The sequence below is a fragment of the Lolium perenne genome, chromosome 5 (genome assembly GCF_019359855.2).
Source record: "Lolium perenne isolate Kyuss_39 chromosome 5, Kyuss_2.0, whole genome shotgun sequence".
Lineage (NCBI taxonomy): Eukaryota > Viridiplantae > Streptophyta > Magnoliopsida > Poales > Poaceae > Lolium > Lolium perenne.
Genome location: NC_067248.2, coordinates 170533395 through 170556002, shown reverse-complemented (window position 1 = coordinate 170556002; position 22608 = coordinate 170533395). Strand labels below are relative to the sequence as shown.

Here is a 22608-nt window from a genome sequence, read left to right as displayed (position 1 = left end):
CCCGGCCAATGGCCGACGCAAGGTACAACCAGTTCCCCGTCATCCTTCTCCCCTTCGCTGTACTCGCCGTCGCCGACTGCCGTGTTCCAAGAGGGCGCCTACGTCCAACCGTCCAGGTCCACGCCGTCGCCGCCCGAGCTTGACGTCGGCGGCGGCGGCCAGTTCGAGGACACCTCGCCGGTCATGCGACGAGGGCCGCTCGCGTTCGGTGCGATGGCGGCGCCGAACGAAGAGGAGATCCACGAGATGATCACCTCCGGCTCCACCGCCGCCGCTGCGTGCCCGGGGTTCTTCACGCAAGAGGAGCAGAGGGCGACGGCCGCTGTGGCGGCGCGCAACGAGCATCGGGAGGATGTTGCCGACGGAAGCCAAGCCGTCGAAGAAGAAGACGAGGAAGAAGAAGAGCCAACACAAGCCGCCGCCAACCTGTCGAAGGGGAAGAAGAAGAGGAAGAAGGACTCTGAAAGATCGAGATGTCGCCTAGAGGGGGGGGTGAATAGGCAATTACAAACTCTTGCGGATTTGTCTTGTATGAATGCGGAATTAAACTATCGTTTAGTTTACAAGCACAAACCCTAAATATGCTAAGCTCAACTAAGTGTAACAATAGCAACTAGAGCTAAGCAAGATAGGCACAAGATATATGTAGCACAAGTGATAGCAAGATATATGTACTTCAGGCACGATGGCTATCACAAGGAAAGAGAGCTCGGGTATAGAAATAACCGAGGCACGCGGAGACGAGGATGTATTCCCGTGTTCCCTTGCTTTGCAACAAGGTACGTCACGTTTGGAGGAGTGGAGGTCCCACGAAGGATTCCCCGCGCCACGAAGGCTCACCCTATTCTCCGAACCACACCCACGAAAGATAATGGCCCTTTCCTTATGGTTAGCTTTTCCTCCGCTCCGGAGATGGCAAGCTCCACAACCACTTCACAAGCTCCACGAAGGAGAAGCCCGGGCCTCTTCACAATCTTCTTGAAGAGATCACCGGAGCACCAATCACCAAGCCAACTAGGAGGTCACCCTCCAAGAGTAACAAGCTCACGGTCTCTCACTCGAACAAATCGTGGTGGAGAGCTCAACACTATGCAATGATGCAAAGCAAGAACACCGGAGGTGTTCAAGTCCTTCACACTCAAATCCCACCAAAGCAACGAATGCTAGGATGATATTGGAGAGGAAGAACAAGGGGGAAAGTCAACCAAAGACTCCAAGATCTAGATCCCAAGAGATTCCCTCACTTAGAGAAGAAACGGTTTGGTGGAAGTGTAGATCTAGATCTCCTCTCTCAAATCCTCAAATATGAGCAAGAATGGTTGGAGGAATCAAGGGGGAGAGCAAGTTCTTCAAATAGCAACAATGGAGGTGAGAGAATGGGAAGAACTTAGTGCTCAAGGTGGAAGAAGGGCTATTTATAGTCTAGGGAGAAAAATAACCGTTGGGGAGAAAACCGGGTGAAAAATGGCTCAAAAACGAGTAAAAAAGACAGCCCGGCCCGACGGCGAGCCGCGGCCGAGCTGGGCCGGAGAGGCCGGTGGCCTGCCCGGTCGGACCGGCCCACCGACCGGGGCTGGGCGGCGCGCTTGGGCGGCAAACTGCCACGAGCCGCGCGGGGAGAAGCTTGGCCGCGTGGGCCACGGCGGCCCAGCAGCGCCGAGCGGCGCGGAGCCCGAGCCGCGCGGGCGGCGCGCGACGGGAGCATGGGCCGGACGGGGTGGCGGCCCGGTTAAGTGTCCGGTCGGGCCGGAGGAGCGCCGGGCGGGCCGGTCGGTGACCGGGCTAGCCGCCGGACGTGGGCCAAAGACCCCTGGAGGCGGCCCGGATGTCACCAGCGCCGGACCCGGTCGCGGACCGGGTGGGCCGGTCGGCCGGCCGGCACCCTCCCCTTTTTCTCTTTTTCTTTTTATACTTTTCTCCTCTTTCCTTTTTCTTTAATAACAATTGCTCCCGAACTCCGAATCGCATGAAACCAATTTTGTTTGGAAGATAACAACGAATGCTATCTAATAGAAAGTGAAAACCCAAGAATCTGTAGGAGGGGATTTTATCATGAATATAAAAGGTAGAACCTTATATCATGAATAACCGGTAAAATCTCCCAACATCGAAAACGCAATAGAAGATGCATGTGAACTCCGTTTTCGATGAACTTGAGCTTGTTGTAAAGCTAGCAACAAGCTCAAGAACCTCACACCGAGAAATACCAAGAAGCAATAAGAATATGCAACGCATGCAAGGATTGAGCTCCCTAAGACGATGTGATCAAGTTAACCAACCGAAAGCCCCTCTTAATAGTGCGGCTATCTATCCTATAATCCGGTCTCCCATCAACCGCCTCGAGACCGGCAAAAGGAAAACCTATCAAGGTCATACCTTTGCCTTGCGCATCCCATCACTTGATCATTGTCGCTTCGTGAATACTGACAAATGCTCCCCCATACACTATGATGGGAAAGGTTCATTGATGCACATCTTCACTATCACCAAATGGACGGCAAGCTTCAAGCATGTGATCCACACAAGATGCTCATCTTGAACTTGCCCAACTCAACCTTGTATCTTCTCGTAGTCACTTAAGATAGAGCATGGCTAATATTGAGTTCCACATAAGAACTCCATCTTCATTTCTTCTTCTTGATCATATCACATATATATCTTCATACCGATGATCTTGATGCCAATACACAAGGTATATCTTTATCTTCATGGCATCCATACTTGAATCCAACACATGGAGAGCAAGTAGTACCTATGGAATATTCCTTCATATAAACTCAATGAAAACATTAGTCCATAGGGGTTGTCATTAATTACCAAAACCACACATAGGGGCAATGTACCCTTACAGACTCGCCGCCTGCCGAACCGCGTATCAAATGGACGCCGAAGGAAGAGGAGTGCCTCGCCGAAGCTTGGAAGACCATGTCCACGAACGGCATAATCGGGGCCAATCAGTCGTTCGACACATATTGGCTTCGAGTGAAGCAGGCGTACGAGGAGCGAAAACTCGTCGATCCCTACTTCAAGAAGACGAACATGAACGTGTACCGGGGAGACAAGGCAATGGCCACCCATTGGGGGATCATGCAGACGGCGTGCAGCAAATGGCACGGCATACAGGAGGAGTGCGAGAAACGGCCGATCAGCGGCCACGACTTGGAGCAAAAGGTATGCTCCGTCGACCCTGCATCACCGAGGTACATCGTCGTTAGCTGACCCGTATCGCCGTGCTCTTTTTCCCCAGCTGCGCCGAGCTTTGGACATGTACACGGATGACACCGGCCTGCAGTTCAAGTTCCTCAACGTCTACGCCCGCCTCGAGAACTGCGAGAAGTGGAAGGAAGTCCGCACGACCCTCTCGAAGAGCAAGACCGAGCAGTACAACCCCGACGCTCCGGCGGCAAGCGCGGCGGAAGGGCGCCCTGAACTCGGCCAGAAGAAGCTCAAAGAGCTCAAAAAGACGGGCAATCCCGCCGACAGGATGCAGGCGTCGATCGACAAGTACTGGGCCGACTTGAGGTCGCACGCCGACGGGAGGAACGACAAGTTCGACGGCAGGTGGCGGGAGATGCTCGCCAACCAAGGCGTCCGGATCGCCCTGCTGAAGACGACGGCGGCGGCGCAGTAGAGGAACACCGACTTGGCGTTCCTGAGGGGCGGCGGCGCCATGGTACTGGTGGACGAGGAGACGAGGGGTGGTACCGGGGGCCACCGCGGCGACATCCTCAGAGCCACTCCGGCCGATCCTTCGTCGTCTCCGCCGGCTCCTACCTCGTCGGCCTCACCATCTACCTCGTCGACTGCGGCTGCTTCGACGTCCACTGCCGCTGCTTCATCATCGGCCGCCGCAGCCGCTTCGGCCACGACGTGTGAGGAAACTGGTCCGTCGGACACCGCCGTGCCGGCCGGGACTGCCGACGAGCCTGTCTCCGTGTAATTTCCCTCCGATCGCCGATCTGTGGCTGATCCTTTTGCTCCTTTTGCCGATCAACTGGCCGTGCTTGTAGCGCGGGACGGCGATTTGTTTGAATTTAAACTCTATCCGCCGAACTCCGGGTGGACGACTGGAAATACGGTACTCCCCACGACTTATTTTCGTCCAATCCGGCGGTTGTTTCGTCCGGATTTGGGCGTGGGGAGCGCCAACGAGTGGGGATGCTCTTAGCTATTTCCTCCGTTTAACAAAAACACACGTTGTTTAATAAGATAGTTTGACCATTATGTTAGTTAATAAAATATAAATTATATGTTACAAATTGGGAGCGTCTAGAGACAGTCGCCTGAGACTTAATAAGTCTAAGTCGCTGACATCAGTAGCTTAGCCGTGTACTACTTTAATTTTGGCATCCTGTTTTGTGCGTTCGCATTTTTCACTAGAAAAAATAATATGTGCAACTATTTAAGACATAAGAAAAGTAGCAATTTACGTGTAACTGGAAAAAAACTCAGTTGCAACCCACATGTAAGTGGATATTCTTAGTTGCGACGTATGCGTAACTAAAAAAATCTCAGTTGCAACCCACATATATGTGGAAATTCTTAGTTGCAACATATGCGTAACTGGAAAAATCTCAGTTGCAACGCTCATGCAATTGGACAAAAAAAATATCAGTTGCAACTCACATGTAAGTGGAAATTCTTAGTTGCGACGCGGGCGTAACTGGAAAAATTCTCAGTTGCAGCCCACATGTATGTGGAAATTCTTAGTTGCAACATATGCGTAACTGGAAAAATCTCAATTACAACGCTCATGCAATTGGAAAAAATAAATCAGTTGCAACTCACGTGTAACCGAAAACCTCAGTTGCAACCCACATGCAACTGAAAATATGTCGTTTACAATACACGCGCAACTGGAATGCGCGGTAAGCGGTTCCATGAGAGAGAGAAAGACGCCTTGTAGGAATCGTCACCACGAGCCCACTCCACAAAGCCCACAAAAAACAAGTCAGCACGCTTACGCGTCGGGCCAACAACAACACATACACACACAAACAACCAAAAAGTCAGAGTACAAATCTACAAGTACAAAATACGAATCTCCAAGCAGTCAACTTAAACTTATTAAGTATCAGGCCTGATTTCCAGCAAATCCGTTACAAATTATATAAAATTGAAAACCTTTTTTTATCAAATTAACGGTTAAAGTTTATGTTAAACTTAGTGCGGCTAGAACCAGATCCTCTAACATGGAGAACACAAGTCAGTAAGCTACAATTCTCTAACTTTCCCCCTTCATATTCATATGATTAAGTAAAATTTAATCTAAATTAACTTGCACAACACATACGTGAGGCATCTATTTACAGTAGTTACTTACAATCAAAACTATGGCTGACTTTTTTTTAGTTTATATTATTTATTTGTCCAGCAACTATCTATAGTAATTTACTACAGTAAAACATGTACAGTTGTTGCTATAGTACCCTGACTTTTCTTCTCCACTGTGCTTGCCTGACTTATCTCTACGTTAGAGGCCTAGCTCTCTATATAGCTCGACTCCACACAACGCCGTGCCTCCTCAACGCAGCAACGACGACACACACACTACCGCATCGCCACTCCATTACGTGCTGGGCGACATGGCGGGCGGCGCGGCGGTCGGCGGCGGGGTGAGGCAGGACTACCCCGGCCGGCTGACCCTGTTCGTGTTCATAACGTGCCTGGTGGCGGCCACGGGCGGGCTCATCTTTGGCTACGACATCGGCATCTCCGGCGGTGTGACGTCGATGGACCCGTTCCTCAGCAGGTTCTTCCCATCTGTGTCTCGGAAGCAGCGGGAGGCCGACGGCAGCAACCAGTACTGCAAGTTCGACAGCCAGCCCCTCACCATGTTCACCTCCTCGCTCTACCTCGCCGCGCTCGTCGCCTCCCTCTTCGCCGCCTCCGTCACCCGCCTCGCCGGACGCAAATGGTCCATGTTCGTCGGCGGGGTCACCTTCCTCGCCGGATGCGCGCTCAACGGCGCCGCCCAAGACATCGCCATGCTCATCCTCGGCCGCGTCCTCCTCGGCGTCGGCGTCGGCTTCGCCAACCAGAGCGTGCCGGTCTACCTCTCGGAGATGGCGCCGGCCAGGATGCGCGGCATGCTCAACAATGCATTCCAGCTCATGATCACCCTCGGCATCCTCGCCGCCAACCTCATCAACTACGGGACCAACAAGATCTCCGGCGGGTGGGGGTGGCGGCTCAGCCTCGCTCTCGCGGCGGTGCCTGCGGCCATCATCACCGTCGGCTCCTTGTTCCTACCCGACACGCCCAACTCCCTCCTGGAACGCGGCAAGGCCGACGACGCCAGGCGGATGCTCCTGCGCGTGCGCGGCACCGACGACATCGACGCCGAGTACCGCGACCTGGCGGTCGCGAGCGAGGCGTCTCGCGCCGTGGAGCGGCCGTGGCGCGACATCCTGCGGCGGCGGTACAGGCCGCAGCTGGTGATGGCGGTGGCGATCCCGCTGCTGCAGCAGCTCACGGGCATCAACGTCATCATGTTCTACGCGCCGGTGCTCTTCCAGACGCTGAGGTTCGGCGGCAGCGCGTCGCTCATGTCGGCGGTCATCACCGGCGTCGTCTTCCTTATGGCCACGCTGGTGTCGGTCTTCACGGTGGACAGGGTGGGGCGGCGCGTGCTGTTCCTGCAGGGCGGGGCGCAGATGTTTGTGAGCCAGGTGACGGTGGGGGCGCTCATCGGCGCCAAGCTCGGGTGGAGCGGCGTGGCGGAGATCCCGGCCGGGTACGCGGCGGCGGTGGTGGTGATGATCTGCGTCTACGTGGCTGGGTTCGCTTGGTCTTGGGGCCCGCTGGGGTGGCTGGTGCCAAGCGAGGTGTTGTCACTGGCGGTGAGGCCGGCGGGGCAGAGCATCACTGTCGCCACCAACATGTTCATGACCTTCGTCGTCGCCCAGGCCTTCCTCCCCATGCTCTGCAGCCTCAAGTTCGTCCTATTCTTCTTCTTCGCCGCGTGGGTCGCCGCCATGACGCTCTTCGTCGCGCTCTTCGTGCCGGAGACCAAGGGGGTGCCCATCGAGGGCATGGCCAACGTCTGGAAGAGGCACTGGTACTGGAAGCGCTTCGTCACCGACGACGATGACCCGCGACGGGCAGACATCCAGATGGGCAACGGCGTTGTCAAGAACTAGTTTAGATCGAAAATTTGGTCATGTTTAGCCCTAATTTCGTACTACCTCCGGAGTAGCTCGTAAAGTTATTTACTACTAGTAGCTTAATTTTTAGCTCGTACTTGGTATTTGCAGTTGATAAATGCTGCTTCGGCGTTGTGAAGAACAGCTTAGCTCGATAATTCGGTTATGTTTAGCACTAATTTCTTAGCTCGTAAGTTATTTACTAGCTTGATTTTTTTTTTAGCTCGTACTAGGTATCTGCAGTTGATAAATATTGCTTTATGTGCGTCAGTCGATGCAAAATTGTACTACTACATATTTGTTTTAGATAAGTATGAGTGAGCAATTCCAAATTACATTGTTTGCGCTACTGGTTAATCATGTTACTGGCTTCAGTCTTTTTCCTACTAGCAATGGTATTCAGTAATTGTAGTTCATCCAACTAATATGGGGAATCAAGGCGCTCTAAGAAGTAAAATCAAGGAATGTAGTGCTGTCTAATTAAATACAGTGCGGATTGCAATATCATGTCCAAGAAGTAAAATTATCATTTCCGTGAAGTAGTAGTGTCAAAGTAAAGACAAGTTGTATGTGTTGGCTTCGTGAAATAACTAACGAAAGGAGGGATGATCACTAAGAAAGTGAGAGGACCTTGGACCCCCCCTTCCCCGTCTACAGTGTCTGGAAGGAGATTTGTAGATCCACCGGGCGATCCACCTCGTAGGCGCTGAGTCGGGGGCTCTCTCCGTCTCCGCCGGCCGCTCCGGCGGCGGGAGGCCGGGGGAACCCCGTCTCGCGTCTTGTACATAGCGTAGGAGAGCTAGGTTCCCGACCGGCGGCGATGGAGTGGTGGTCTGGCCGGATCGGTGTTTGCGGGTGGTGGCTATCCACTCCGACGGCGGCGCTCCAGGGAGTTTCGTCATCGAGCTGCTGCCCTCGTCGCGCTCGCGCCTTTGCGGAGGTGCGGTGGGCGTTTTCCCCAAGCTGGCGTCCGGGAGACGGCGGAGCCGGCGGTTTGCTTTTCAGGTGGAAGAAGGTGCTTCGATTCGGATCGATGGCGATGGAGTCCTCTGGTGTAGGTCCTGCGGGGCCGGTGATCGGCGACTTCCCGTTCGCATGGGGAAGGCCTCCGTTCCAAGGCGTCTTGGGAGGCAGATGCGACGGCGCGCCACCGACAGCGCCGTGGATCGCCATGGCTATCAGCTTGCAGATGGATGGTTCTGTATTTTTGTGTTCTTTGGGGGGTCTATCTGTAATGTTTCCGAATTAATGGCATCTCTTTTACTCGCAAAAAAAAAAGGAGGGATGATCACTGATGGTGCCATCGCCCTCATCGGTAACAATACGAGACAAATACAATATATTGACTCTATATTAGAGAAACTGCGGCAGATGTAAAATAGAGCATCTAAAAACTATAATAGGGCACCACCTTTTCGACATGATGTTTTGCTCATAGGTCCAAATACACCTACTATGAAAAATGCATTTTAAATATATTTTAATATGATAAAAAATTCTAAGAGAAATCCTGGGAGTACATCCGGATATACTATGTTCTTTTACACAAAGTTTTGTGGGGAGAATACATTTTTATGGGTTGTGTGAAAATTAAAAATAAATGTCTCGTGAGAAGCCATTTTGGAGCGCGAAAAATTGTCTTCTTTATACAAGTCACAAAAAGTGCCATTCTGTCACGAAAATTTGTGTGCGAATATAGAATGTACGGGTGTACAGCTTTAATATTTTTCAGTCTTTTTAAACATTTTAAAATAGGTTTTTGAATAATGGGTGTATCTACACCTATGAGAAAAAAATGCATTTCCCACCACCTTTTGGGGTTTTATGCCACAAAATATAGGGCACCTGTCTAGATGATGTAAAATAGGGTACACGCAAAATTTTAAAGTAGAGCACTCAAACTTGTCTCCCATATTCACAATTGCAAACATGCGTGACAAATATTATCGAACTCATCTCTTAATAATTCTTGACACAAGTATTAATTAATTGTTACATCACACAAATAGTTCATCAATTATAGCATAAATAGTTCACTAAGTAGCACACAAATCAACACATATACACTTAAAGTTTCTGACATACTCCTTGAATATATCCTCTTGAAGAACGACGTGCACATCGAAACCCGAATGTCATGGTACGCGTCAAGAAAGCGAGCAATGCGGTCTTGCCTTCATTGGAACCGCGCCGGTTGGCCCATCAAATCGTAGAAGCCATAGTTTTAAAAACTTTCACGCTCGTTTTCAATAATCATGGTGTGCATGATCACATAAGTGTTCATTGTGTACCAAATAACCTCTTGGTCCCAAAACCTAGCCGGTTCTCTCATAATAGAAAATTGAGCTAGCAAAATCCCAAATGTTATCTCCGCAATGTACATAGTAATAGCCCATCTTGTATGTGTGCATCTTTTCTTATAACTCCAACGTTGGTTATTCACTCGTGGCTAGCGTTGCAAAAAGTGGTAACCGATGAAAAACATTGGTGTCATTGCAAGAACTAGGTATTCAAAGAAAAAGCCGGCCGAATCCATGTCTCATGATCAGCCATGACTTCAGTCTTCAAGTATGATGGAACCCTTCTTATGTCCTTAGAACTATTTATGTCATGTTGCAGGATAGTTCAATGTTGGACATTGCAAAATTTGTAATTTGTTTTGCTAATATTCTGATGACCGAGGCCGCTAAGCCTCAAGGACTTATCAATTTTTCCGAGGGGGGGGGGGGGGGGGGGGGGATCCAAAATGAAATGAAAAATTAGTTTTATGAAAGAAATGTGAAAATGTAGTTACAAATGTGAAAAGGGGAAATATCTCTCTGTCTGTGTAGGTTCGGTTTGTTCTTATCGATCCATTTCATCGAGTGTGGGTGTCCTACGCAACTTCCGTTCATGTTCACGTTACATGCTCAATCAGGCTTTCCTTGGAAAAACCAACATCACCCTAAAATATCAGTCTCCTTTCTTCGGGAGCAGAGCTTAAAAAGATGGAGTTACTTCCACCTCTAATGCATGCAAACAATTGAGCCAACAACATTGGAAACGTGTGTTGATCTCCAAAAGCCTAGCCATGTGTTGAGAATTGGTGCTCTCAAGTACCCATGACAACCAAACACCTCAACAACATCAAATGTAAAGTGATTGACACACTTGATGACCTATCTCTCACCCATTCTCAAGTGGTCATCAACGAGATCAGCTGGAATTCTGTATGCCATTATGCGCAGTGCGGCCATCACATTTTCGATAGTACTATGTCCAAGATCTCTAGCGTAATTCCTCCCCTGGTAAAAGAAACAATCATGCAACTTAACACACTCTGTAATGTGTTGGAACAACTCACTTCCTATCCCAAAACCAGCGTCGAAAGAATCGCTCGAGATCACCAGGTTAAGAAAAAAGAAGTTGCGCATCAACCAGTTGTGCCCATCAATTCTCGCCCTCCGTAGCGTCTCACGGCTGATAACGGAACCACCCTGCTTTGGCCGCTTGTTCTTGTGCAATGCTAAAATCAAAGCAATGTCTTTATCTCCATTCATGTCGAATTCCACATCGGACAAGGAATAATTAAGCAAACTTATCTAGAAGAACAATAATATTTTTTTTAAACTACTAGTACATCGCAACAATAAATTTTACAAACAAAAGAAAATAGAGAAGGGGAGAAAATTACTCGTGACAAACATTGTCAAACACCTTGCATGCAAGGTGAAGCTCGTCGTCTCGTGACTATGTCGACGCCGCGCGAGAGGGAAATAAGGCCGGCAGGAGGGTCTCGGAAGGTCCTCAGATGCTCGACGGTTGCGGTAGGTCACAACGTCGGCCGGAGTGGCATCGAACTGCGAGAGGTGGAACCGGCTTGCCGTTCAAGGACTAGTCGAAGCTCTCTCGGGCGGCGTGGCCCAGAGACGACTGCCCGGATATCTCAGCCTGGCAGTTGGCGTTCTCACACAGCGGTCGATCTATTTTCGGGCATGCATTTCGTGCTCAAATGTGCAGCGCATGACGACATGAGGCAAAAAATTGGGGCCATCTAATTTTTTGCATTACCATATAGGGATATATGTTGATAAATCATCTATTGGAGGAAAACTGCAAACGGAGGCCGAGCTGCATGTAACCCTTTATTTTTAAAAATTTGGAAATAATAGTTTTAAGTTTCAAAAGAATGGAAAAAAATACTAGATGTAAACAATGATGAAATCTACAAAGGTGCAAAATCTCAATATGGAATTCTCTGTATTGTATACTACACAAAAATGACAAAATCTGACAAGTTCTATAGTTTTAAAATATGCACTATTCACTATTCTCGGATCCACACATTTGTCATTTTTGTGTAGCCTAAAGTACTAAGAATTTTACATCGAGACTTTGCATGTTTGTACATTCCATCATTGGCTACATCAAAGATTTTTTATCAACTTTTTTTAAAACTTAAAAATATGATTTCTAAATTTTAAAAAATAAATAGTTACATGTAGCTCGGCCTTCATTTGTCCACTCTCATCTGTTGGAGCACTATCTGTTGGAGATACTCTTAGTGCATTTCTGGTCCTAATGCGTTTGTTTCTAAGAGCATCTCCACTCGTCTCCCCACAGAGCCTTCCACGGCCAATTTTTTTCATCCGGACGGCGAAAAACGGCCCAGTCAGGCCCCCGGTTCCTCGTTTTGGTCCGGATTTGAGCCTATTTTCGTCCGGACTCCCCATGCCATCCTCGGTTTTCCGGGGGTCTCCCGGGGACTCCGGATGAAGCTAAACCAACCGCCCACGCCCACGTGTCTCCTCTTTCATCCGGATTCCGCGAGCCATCCTCTTTTTCCCCAAGAAACGCCGCTTGGGGAGCACACGACTGGGAAACTACTCCTCCCCACGCCAAATCTTCCTCCAATCCGGATGAAAATTTCGCCGGATTTGGACGTGGAGAGCGCCAACGAGTGGGGATGCTCTAACTACTGCAAGTTCGTAGCATGCATCATGTCTTGGAATTAAAAAACAATGTACATTGTGCAAGCAGTGTTGTAAGGAAAACGCGTGAAATAGCTAAAAAAAAAAAGGAAAACGCGTGAAATCAGGCGGCGATAGTTCGCTCCGGCTCAGCGCGCCTGCCGCATGCTTGTATGCTTTCCCGCGCGCGGGGAGCTGCGAGCTGCTTTTAAAGCTACTCCCTGGATTTTTGCTGTCGGTGTTGGTAGAGATTCCCACACTTCCTCTCTCCTCATAATTCCTCGTTTCACTGCAGCTGCTTGACGTGTTGCCGTGTGAGGTGGAGTATAGGCCCATGCCTCTCTTTTGTGGTCATGTCACTATTGTTGCTGCATGGACAGGAGATAGGTGCACTGTTACATGAGAGCTACTCCTTTGGTTATCAATGTACACAAAATTTAATATAAATGGTATGATAGTATGTTTTATTATGATACTAATGATATCATTTTGAACTTTTTAAATCCTAACGCTGGTCATAGTTCTAAGTATCATATAGTAGTATTATGCATATGATACTTGTGTATGATACTATCTCTATAATGGGTAGTATCATGGAGTAGTATCATAGTTATGCTATATTTATTGCTATTTAGAATCTCAATGCAAATTCATGTATAAGATTTGTTTGGCATTAATTTTTCTCGTGATATAACTTATGATACGGTATCTACCTATGATACTCTAAACTCATCTCTCCTCCTTAATTAGCTGCCACATCAGCATTTTTGTGGAAACAGTGTGCATGATACTAGCTAAGATACTACCACTATGACTAGCCTAAATGGTAGTATATTTATTACGATATCATTACGTATCACGAGATTGTCAATTTGGCTAACATAATATTAATTTACAACATGCAAATTATATCATTACAAAGTAGAACATCTTAGCTTTCTAACGATATATAGTTTGCAATATATATATCGTGTATTATCATTGTTAAATTTATGACCTAGAGGTACGCGCTAGCCCTATGAACCGGAACGGAGCGAGTAACAATATACTTTTAGATATAATTGATTGGCAAAGTGTGGCTTTGATAAAACCTTAAATACGGAGTAATATGAAATCGAGGGAGTAAGAAGAAGATTAATGACTTGTAATTTTTGTATGGGTTATTTTAGCCTATTAGGTACTCTAGAGAGATGTACCATTAGAGATATACCAGCGAGCTAGAATGCTTGTTGGCCAGCCCAATACGACGAGATCGGTGCTCCAAGTTTCATAGATTTTTCGATGTTGTGTAACAGACACACGCGTAGTTTACGAAAAATGCTTTCACCATAATTTGGTCGAAAAAATATGAATTATACAACACAAAATTATATCATTGGAGACCTTTTTAAAACATAAATCTAATGGTATGGCTATTGTAGACATATAATTACTTTTTTATTAACCATATTAAGGGTCAAAAATTCATCTTAAACTACATGCGCGACTGTAATGGAGGGAGTACCTGCTTTTCGATTGTAACAAATTCATAGTTGTTTTATTGCGAAAGCACACGCGAGTTGTTAGTGATTTCGTTGAAATTATTGTGAGTTTTGTCTCGGATCAGTATCTAGCAAAAAAAAAACATTGTTTAACCACTTTTTTGTCTAAAATTTCTCTGTACAACTTGAAAGCAGCTATCGGGTGCAGATAGCTGAGAGAAATCGTGTCATTTAGTGGGTTAGTACACACCAACGTGGCAGAACCCATCCTCCAATGCCATGGATGACATGCATGCGCGCAGCTCGCCTCCCAACGTGACGAGACCTGATGTATGCAGGGTGATGGGCTACTGAATGTAGCTAGAGCAGGGATTCAGGGCATAGAGCTCCACCTGCACATGGTAGTGGTACACCCACTTGGCCAACACCAACAAACAAGGTACCAGAGTGACCGGGCCCTCCCGCCTGACACATATCAGCAGCAGGGCAAATCACCAGCAACATGCGGTCGAAATCGAACGGTCACGGAAGCAACTGATTTTGCCGCCAGGATCAGCCAACCGACGCACTGATGAATGTCATCAGCGATTCGAAATTTATCAAGACGATTCAAACTTCATTGCAGGTTTTATTAAAAAAAACTAAACCGTCTACGTACAGAACCGGTGAAAGAGACTCCAAAACTTGCCTGGTTAACATGCTCGTAACTGAATTACAAATGATCCTGTGCGGTGGTACTAGTACTCAACGAGGCTTCCCAAAATATCCGTCTAAACTAAGAGCACTGATTTCAACGGTTTGTCGATGCTCCCTTTCACTACTGATCTTGACGAATACCAGAATTCAATCAAGCAGCCTTGGGCTTGGGCTGAAGTCTCTTCAGTTGTGAGTAGAGGAAAACTCCAGCAAGAGCGATCGCGGTTCCTGAATAGGCAGAGAGTTCAAATATGTAAAGAGGATATGGAATGATCAATCAGTAGCGAAGCCAGCAACAAAATGCTGCGGGGTCAGCCTGCTTAGCTACCAGGGACAAACTGAAGGTGCTTTGTAAGAAAACTGTGGGGTGAGCTAACCCCCCAGCTTATACAGAGCTCCGTCACTGGGAGCAATATGAGAAAACAGCGAAGGAAAACATAGGCTTACCGATAGAGTTGATTGGAGACACAGGGGTCTTGAAGAACAGAACAGATGTAACAATAACCACCACACGCTTCACACAGTTGCCGACGGAATGTGTCACAGGAGACACCCTTGCGAGGATCATGTATGACACCTTCAATATATCAAAAGTCAAAACTAGTAAGAATTTTCTTTAATAAGCACATGTGCGCACGGAAGAGGACACATCCATTCTGGCATGAGTTATATACAGGCATACTGATAACAAAACGAATCATCACATATCAGAAACTAAGTAGATCACTGACCTGTTGGTATGCATGGAAACAGAATGCAGCAATCAAAGACCTTGTGTACACTTGCTGCAAGTTTAGACCCTGTACAAGAAAGAACATAGTAAGATTTCAAACAAGACAATCTTAGTGTTAAGGGCTCGGCAGACAAATAAACAGTGTGGATACTCACAGCAGACTGCAGAAACGTAGGAGTGACCTTGACACCTTCTGTCAGCAAGGTAACTGGGGCCAAGAGGAAGAATGACATGACGGTAATAATAGAGAAGAGATTAATGTTGTCCAGAGATGCCTGGCCAGAGTTGGGGAAAAGATGAAGGTTAGAATATCATCACATCTTCATACAGTATTGTAGTCAAAGGGTAAAAGCAGAAGGCCTATGCACACATTCATAAATGAGAGTACCATTACCAAATACTGATCCCATCAATTATAGTTATAACATTATGACAATTCTTTTTGATACTAACACATGTTCATGTGGCCAGTTTGTAGACATTCATAAAGTCTGTGATAGCCAAAGACTATAAAGTTTGGCTGCATGGAATGTCATCCAAGACATCAATTTTGTTGCAGGAGTAATTCATCATTCAAAAGATGCGTAAATCAATAACTCATTTTTCATCAGAGTCAGGGAAAATAGGAAGGTTAGAATGTGGTCACAGTTTCATACAGTATTATAGTCAATGGTAAAAGCAGAGGGCCTATGCACACATACCATCCCCCAGGAAAAAAATGGCAGCACCATAGCAATCATAGTCATAACATTATGATGATGCTTTTCATACTAATACACACATCATTTTCATGTGGCCAATGCAGACATTCATAAAGTCGGTAATAGGCAACGACTAGAAAGTTTTTCTGCATATAACATAATCCAAGACATCACTTCTGTTGTGGGGGCAAATTCATTAATCAAGAGAAATGTAAATCGATAACTCAGTTACCACATATCAGTTACCACTATCCAAGACAAATGTAAATTGATGACTTAGTTACCTCTTTCTTCAGCATAAGCTTCTTGCTGAGGACATTCCTTGACTGGAAGGTCACATTTGAAGCCATAGCAGCCAAAAATCCAGCCCTGATTACATTTAAATGACACATTAATCACCATAATGCACAAATGAGCAAAGGACATCATTTGAGTCAAGGAGATGATATTAACATAAACGAGTATGGACACACAAAAAAACACACATCAGCCCTCAAACAACCTCAGATGAAACTGAAGAGGCATATATCAGACCTGTAATGTGCTCATCAAAATCAAGCTTCGAAACACTACAATTATTTCACTCGAATGAAGGAGTGCTTACCAGTTAAAAGAAGCTTCGGAAATAGATGCTAATGCAACACCACCAACAATAGGAAGAAGAGACAAAATAACCCAAGGAGTGGGCAGCTGCACAATCATCCATGTGTCAGAACAAAACCATAAAACAACAATGATAATCTTAGATAATGCACAGCTCAATTTTATTGATCACACAAGAAGAGAATGTACCTCGCCAAGGAACATTGCTGAAAGGAGAACAGAGAAGAAAGGTTCCATGGCCTTGATGGTATGTGTAAATGACACCGCAACCTTTCCAAGGCTCATGTTTGTGAAAAGATTGCCCATCGTATGGACAATAGCCAGAGGGAGGATAGCAAGAAGCTGTGAAATAAGAGGAATTAGACACATGTTCTAATTGTGCAATATATCCGTACTCGTTTGTCACAGGGAAGTAAATAAGTACCTGTGCACCAGAAATCTTTGGTCTTTTAAGGATACCAGTGATCCACAGGAACAAGGAAATGACAGTTCCAACAGCAAACTGAACTGTTGTGATGTTTATGGGATATGGGAAAACCTTGAGGACCTGTTAAATATAGTATCAGTAAAAAAAGTTGCATTATATATAGTTATTTGTGAAATCATACAGAAATTTCTCAGGAAAGAACTCAAAATTGTCATATACCAAATGATGGGGAAACTTAGGAGCGAGGTTATCTGTACTACAAGAAGAATGCGCATGTTGCCCATTCAAATCACATAGGGGACAAAGTAATGGACATATATGTCGATAGGATTAAAACCAGGGGTTAAATCACACTGTTGCAGTACATTGTGACAGACAGTGTGAATTCAACAGAAAATGAATGCTTCGTGGAAGCTCAAAGGAGGCATATCCGCATATGCTTCCTAAAGCAGCTAAGCAGACAAGCAGGAAGCTCCTAAGCACCCTGATTTCATCTGAATTACTATTACCGATGATGATCCTGGGTCCGGTCATGTGTACTTGCAAATCTATTTACTTATGCTAAAAAAGCTTGTTCAGAAAGAGGTGCTTCAAGTTCAATACCTAAAATATAGACAAAATGCTGTTCAGAATGCACTTTCGCAACCTAATAATGCTGGGAAAACTTAGGAGCAACCTCAAATTGTGACACATGACAAATGCTGGGGAAAACTTAGAAGAAAGGTTATTTGTACTACAAGAAGACTGTGCATGTCGCCCATTCAAATCACATAGGGGACAAAGTAATGGACATATATGTCGATAGGATTAAAACCAGGGGTTAAATCACATTGTTGCAGTACATTATGACAGACTCTGTGAATTCAGCAGCATATGAATGCTTCACGGAAGCTCGAAAGAGGCATATGCTTCCTTGTAAGACAAGCAGACAGGAAGCACCTAAGGACCCTGATTTGATCAGGAGTACTGATGACGAGCATGGGCTCTGTCATGTTCAGTACCTAGAATATAGACAGACGCTGTTTACAGCACATTTTCACAATAGGAGGCACAAAGGTATTTCAACTATACTCCGTTAGAATTCAATGGATGTAATGATGACTTATTAAAAGTTCAGTACTCTGTTAGAATTAAATGAATCTAGTTTGAAAGCTCCGGCCAAGATCACTCTTGGTAATACGGAGGAAATTCCACGCGCTGTCATGCAGACAAGCAGACTTGGAGAAAATTCAGAAACTGGAAATCGTCTGAATTGGGAAGATGCGTGTGTCACTTGGGTGGGATCTGTCGTTCGCAGTTAGCACGCGCCGAAACTAGCGAATCTCCCCAATTCTCCGGGCCAGCTAACCAGATCGAAGGCGCGCGCTAGCTTAAAACTACGAATGCTTAAAAGGCAGATTTCGGTGCAATGAAGAAGTGGCGTGAGGCGTGAGCTGACCTGCTTGTTGTAGATGTTGAAGTAGATGTTGAAGAGGTACCAGAGGCCGAAGAAGACCCCGAGCTGCAGCGTCTTGCCGAGCGCCGCCCCGCCTTCCTCGGCGGGCTCCTCCGCCGCCTTCCCTGACGCGGCCGCGGCGGCCACGACGAGGCGGCCGCTCTTCCTCTCGTGGTCGGGCGACGCCGGCACGAGCCCGATGCGGCCGAGCCCGGCGACGAGGCCCGCGCGGGGGGCCGTGGCGGCGGCGGAGAGGCGGAGGGCGGCGCGGGCGGGCGGGAGGCGGGTAGGGTTCCTGAGGCTGGGCCGCGCGGCGCACGGCCGCACGAGCCCGATGGCCGCCGCGCTCTGCATTGCGGCGGGGGGCTCGGACACGTGGACGGTGGGCGGCGGAGGGCTCGAGGCTGCTCCGGCGGCGGCGGAGGGCACGAGGCGGGAGGCGGGCGGGCTGGTGAGATGGGGGAGCGAGTGGGTTCGGGTTGGTGGGCGGAGGGTTTTAAGGACCGCCCAGGACGGGCTGAGCTGGCACCTTCGGAGGAGCGTCTGGCTTGCTGACAGGTGGAGCCGGACCACCGATCTGGGCCCGAATGTCAGCTAGAGATTGAGGGGCATGCACTGGGCGCACGGTACACCGGAGGAAACGGCCGTAGGGCCCGGAACCGTGGGATGCGGTTGAGGGGTAGTTGTGTGGACTGCGCCCAGCGACGCCTTCAAGGCTGCGTGGGTCCCGGTGGTGGAAATTACCGGCGTGGTGGGCCCAGGCTACGGTGGGCGGGATCTGCAAGACCAGCGCGCCAGCTCAACTTGCGTTTTTTCTGTACACTGGGCGGACTGGCAGGGGCCAGGGGTACTGCCGTACAGGTAGCACCGGAAAATTCATTTGGAGCTTGAAAAATTTTCTACTCCAGATCTATGATTTTGTATTTTTTTTGTATAGAGTTAGATTACACGGTAATTGGGGGTTAAGACTTTTGCACACAAAGTACACGCCATTGCAGCGTATATGTACATATTTTTTCAACAAAAAAAACTTTGAAAATATACATTTTTTGAAATGTTCAAAATAAGGACATTGAGTGCCAGGCCTACTGATACGGCCCAGGTTCTTCAGGTCATGGCTGGCCTGTTCAAACTGGTCTTCTTTTTCAGATAAAAACAATATACCGAATGTATAGGTACATGCATGCAAATAGCACCCCTCACGTATACACTCGTAAATTCAACTTTCTTCTGTTTTTACTTGAAAAATATACACTCCATGTTTTTCATGAGATGTCTTTAGTATCTAGATAGATCCTAATTTACATAAAGTTAAGATATGTTTCATGGGACAAGGAAGTAATATAAAATGTTGTTTGTGTGTTTTTTTCCAAAATAAAAACTAAAATTGACAGAATCAACGCAAACGATAATGTTATTGATGAAAACAACCTCTGTCACAATGACCATTTAATCTCAAGAAAGAAAAACTCACAAAGATGACAATGCGGCTAAAAGATGGTTGCAATGTGAATTTTGGCCCAACGGTCGTAGTAGAGGAAAGAGAAATAAGTGCAAATTTGTATAGGTGAATCAACTACTTGTTCTAATTGAAAGATGGACTTGGTGGTTCATTTGGCCAAAAACGGGAGGAGGCGACCTAAGGGTTGTCACAACTCACAAGTGCATTATCTGTGACTTCATATTCGCCTCCTCCTCTTGTGCCGCCAAAAGAGGAGCGACACGGGCGGGAAAGGAAAAGTACTCTCTCCGTTCGCTATTATAGACATTTTAGGGTAATTTCACTTATTTCAGTTTGTATCTAGTTCAATTAAAAATATCTAACACATTTTATAATAGTAAAAGGAGGGAGTACAATTTTTAAAGTCTCTTTCACCATTCTGTATTTAGACGGTCTAGTTGCTCTTTTCAAAATAAAGCTATGCATTGCATGTTTGCTATTTATCTTGATAAATTTGGAATCACTAATGGCAACCATCCCTGTTAACTATTGTCAAGCTTTACTTTGAAATTACTTCATGGACATGATATTGGGATTTGTACTACTCCCTATGTCTCCGGAACTTGTCTTAGTGTCTTGATACATCTAAATTTTAACAAATCTCAGACAACTTTAATGAGTAGGGGGGAGTACTATATTTACCAGAATAACAATACATTACTCGTATTTGTATGACCTAGTATTATAGAGAGAAACATTGCTCTTAACAAAAAGACTAAAGCCAGCCACAAGATTAACCAGTGGCACAAACAATGTAATTTGGAATTTTTTATTCATATATTTATCAAAAATCAATGTGATATGTACAATTGTGCAAGGACTGACAATGCTGACGCACACAAGCCAATATTTATCAGCTGCAAATACTTACGAGCTAAAATAATAGTGCTAAATAAAATTAAAACGTATTGAGCTAAGCTATTTATTATTTACTGAATTTAAATACTCACGAACTAAGAAATTAGTGCTAACGAAAATCAAAGTATCGAGCTATCTAGTTCTTGGCAACGGTGTTGCCCATCTCGAGGTCTCCACGTCGGGGGGCACCGTCGTCGTCGGTGACGAAGCGCTTCCAGTACCAGTGCGCCTTCCACACGTCGGCCATGTCTTCGATGGGCACCCCCTTGGTCTCCGGCACGAAGAGCGCGACGAAGAGCGTCATGGCGGCGACCCACGCGGCGAAGAAGAAGAATAGCACGAACTTGAGGCGGCAGAGCATGGGGAGGAAGGCCTGCGCGACGATGAAGGTCATGAGCATGTTGGCTGCCACGGTGATGCTCTGCCCGGCCGGCCGCACCTCCAGCGGCATCACCTCGCTCGGCACCAGCCATCCCAGCGGCCCCCATGACCACGCGAACCCCGCCACGTAGACGCACATCATCACCACCACCGCCGCCGCGTACCCCGACGGGATCTCCGCCACGCCGCTCCACCCGAGCTTGGCGCCGATGAGCGCACCGACAATCACCTGGCTCGCGAACATCTGCGCCCCGCCCTGCAGGAACAGCACGCGCCGCCCCAGCCTGTCCACCGTGAAGACCGACACCAGCGTGGCCGCGAGGTTGACGACGCCGGTGATGACCGCCGACATGAGCGACGCGCTGCCGCCGAAGCCGAGCGTCTTGAACAGCACCGGCGCGTAGAACATGATGACGTTGATGCCCGTGAGCTGCTGCAGCAGCGGGATCGCCACCGCCATCACGAGCTGGGGCCTGTACTTCCGCCGCAGGATGTCGCGCCACGGTCGCTCCACGGCGCTGGACGCCTCGCTCGCCGCCGCCAGGTCGTGGTACTCGGCGTCCACGTCGTCGGTTCCGCGCACGCGCCGGAGCATCCGCCTGGCTTCGTCGGGCTTGCCGCGCTCCAGGAGGGAGTTGGGCGTGTCGGGTAGGAACAAGGAGCCGATGGTGATGATGGCCGCGGGGACCGCAGCGAGCGCGAGGCTGACTCTCCAGCCCCACCCGCCGGAGATCTTGTCGGTGCCGTAGTTGATGAGGTTGGCGGCGAGGATGCCGAGGGTGATCATGAGTTGGAACCCGTTGTTGAGCATGCCGCGCATCCTCGCCGGCGCCATCTCGGAGAGGTAGACCGGCACGCTCTGGTTGGCGAAGCCGACTCCGACGCCGAGGAGGACGCGGCCGAGGATGAGCATGGCCACGTTCTGGGCGGCGCCGCTGAGCGCGCAGCCGGCGAGGAAGGTGACCCCGCCGACGAACATGGACCACTTGCGTCCGGCGACACGGGTGACGGAGGCGGCGAAGAGGGAGGCGACGAGCGCGGCGAGGTAGAGCGAGGAGGTGAACATGGTGAGCAGCTGGCTGTCGAACTTGCAGTACTGGTTGCTGTCGTCGGCCTGCTGCTGCTTCCGGTACACCGACGGGAAGAACTTGCTGAGGAACGGGTCCATGGACGTCACCCCGCCGGAGATGCCGATGTCGTAGCCGAAGATGAGCCCGCCCGTGGCCGCGACGAGGCACGCCATGAACACGAACAGGGTCAGCCGGCCGGGGTAGTCCTGCCTCCGCCCATCGGCCGCGCTCGCCGCCGCCGACCCGCCCGCCATATTGGATCGCTGAAGTTCCTTGTCGATCAAGAGCACGCACGTAATCGAGTCGCGAGTCGCAATGGCAATACGTTGATCTGTGTTTTTTTGATATGATACGTTGATCTGTGTTGTTGGTGCATCGAGAGGCGAGTCGAGTCGACATATATATAGCGAGCTAGGCCTATCTGCAATTTTATCTGCAATTTTGGCCAGCCAGACGTGCGTGTCCGGTCCGGTATGTGCAATTTTGCCTAGGCGTGTTGTGTGTTTCAAATCCTTTCCTGTTCGAATTCGCAGAGGAGACTGTAATGGATTGCAATTACAGCTCCATCGATAAGTATATGGATCTTGTGTTGATGTGTTCGATTCGTAAAACACATGGATTGGATTGC

General features: G+C 48.1%; 3 protein-coding genes across 3 annotated transcripts; 1 reads left to right on the top strand and 2 right to left on the bottom strand.

Moving 5' to 3' along the window:
• The first annotated feature begins 5515 nt into the window (after positions 1-5515).
• LOC127300596 (sugar transport protein MST6-like) lies at positions 5516-7177 on the top strand. The gene has a single exon (XM_051330728.2). It carries the CDS (start codon positions 5586-5588, stop codon positions 7140-7142), a length of 1557 nt encoding a protein of 518 aa, XP_051186688.1. The 5' UTR covers positions 5516-5585; the 3' UTR covers positions 7143-7177.
• Positions 7178-14183: 7006 nt separating this feature from the next.
• On the bottom strand, positions 14184-18554 carry LOC127300594 (phosphoenolpyruvate/phosphate translocator 1, chloroplastic). The gene is made up of 9 exons (XM_051330727.2): positions 18174-18554; positions 16733-16855; positions 16498-16650; positions 16310-16395; positions 15990-16074; positions 15160-15279; positions 15003-15071; positions 14719-14848; positions 14184-14499 (listed from the first exon to the last, which is right to left on the bottom strand). The coding sequence occupies exons 1-9, from the start codon at positions 18522-18524 to the stop codon at positions 14423-14425; spliced, it is 1194 nt and encodes a 397-aa protein (XP_051186687.1). The 5' UTR covers positions 18525-18554; the 3' UTR covers positions 14184-14422.
• Positions 18555-20665: 2111 nt separating this feature from the next.
• Positions 20666-22248, bottom strand: LOC127303748 (sugar transport protein MST6-like). Its single transcript, XM_051334453.2, has one exon. It carries the CDS (start codon positions 22232-22234, stop codon positions 20666-20668), a length of 1569 nt encoding a protein of 522 aa, XP_051190413.1. The 5' UTR covers positions 22235-22248.
• Between the last annotated feature and the right edge of the window lie 360 nt (positions 22249-22608).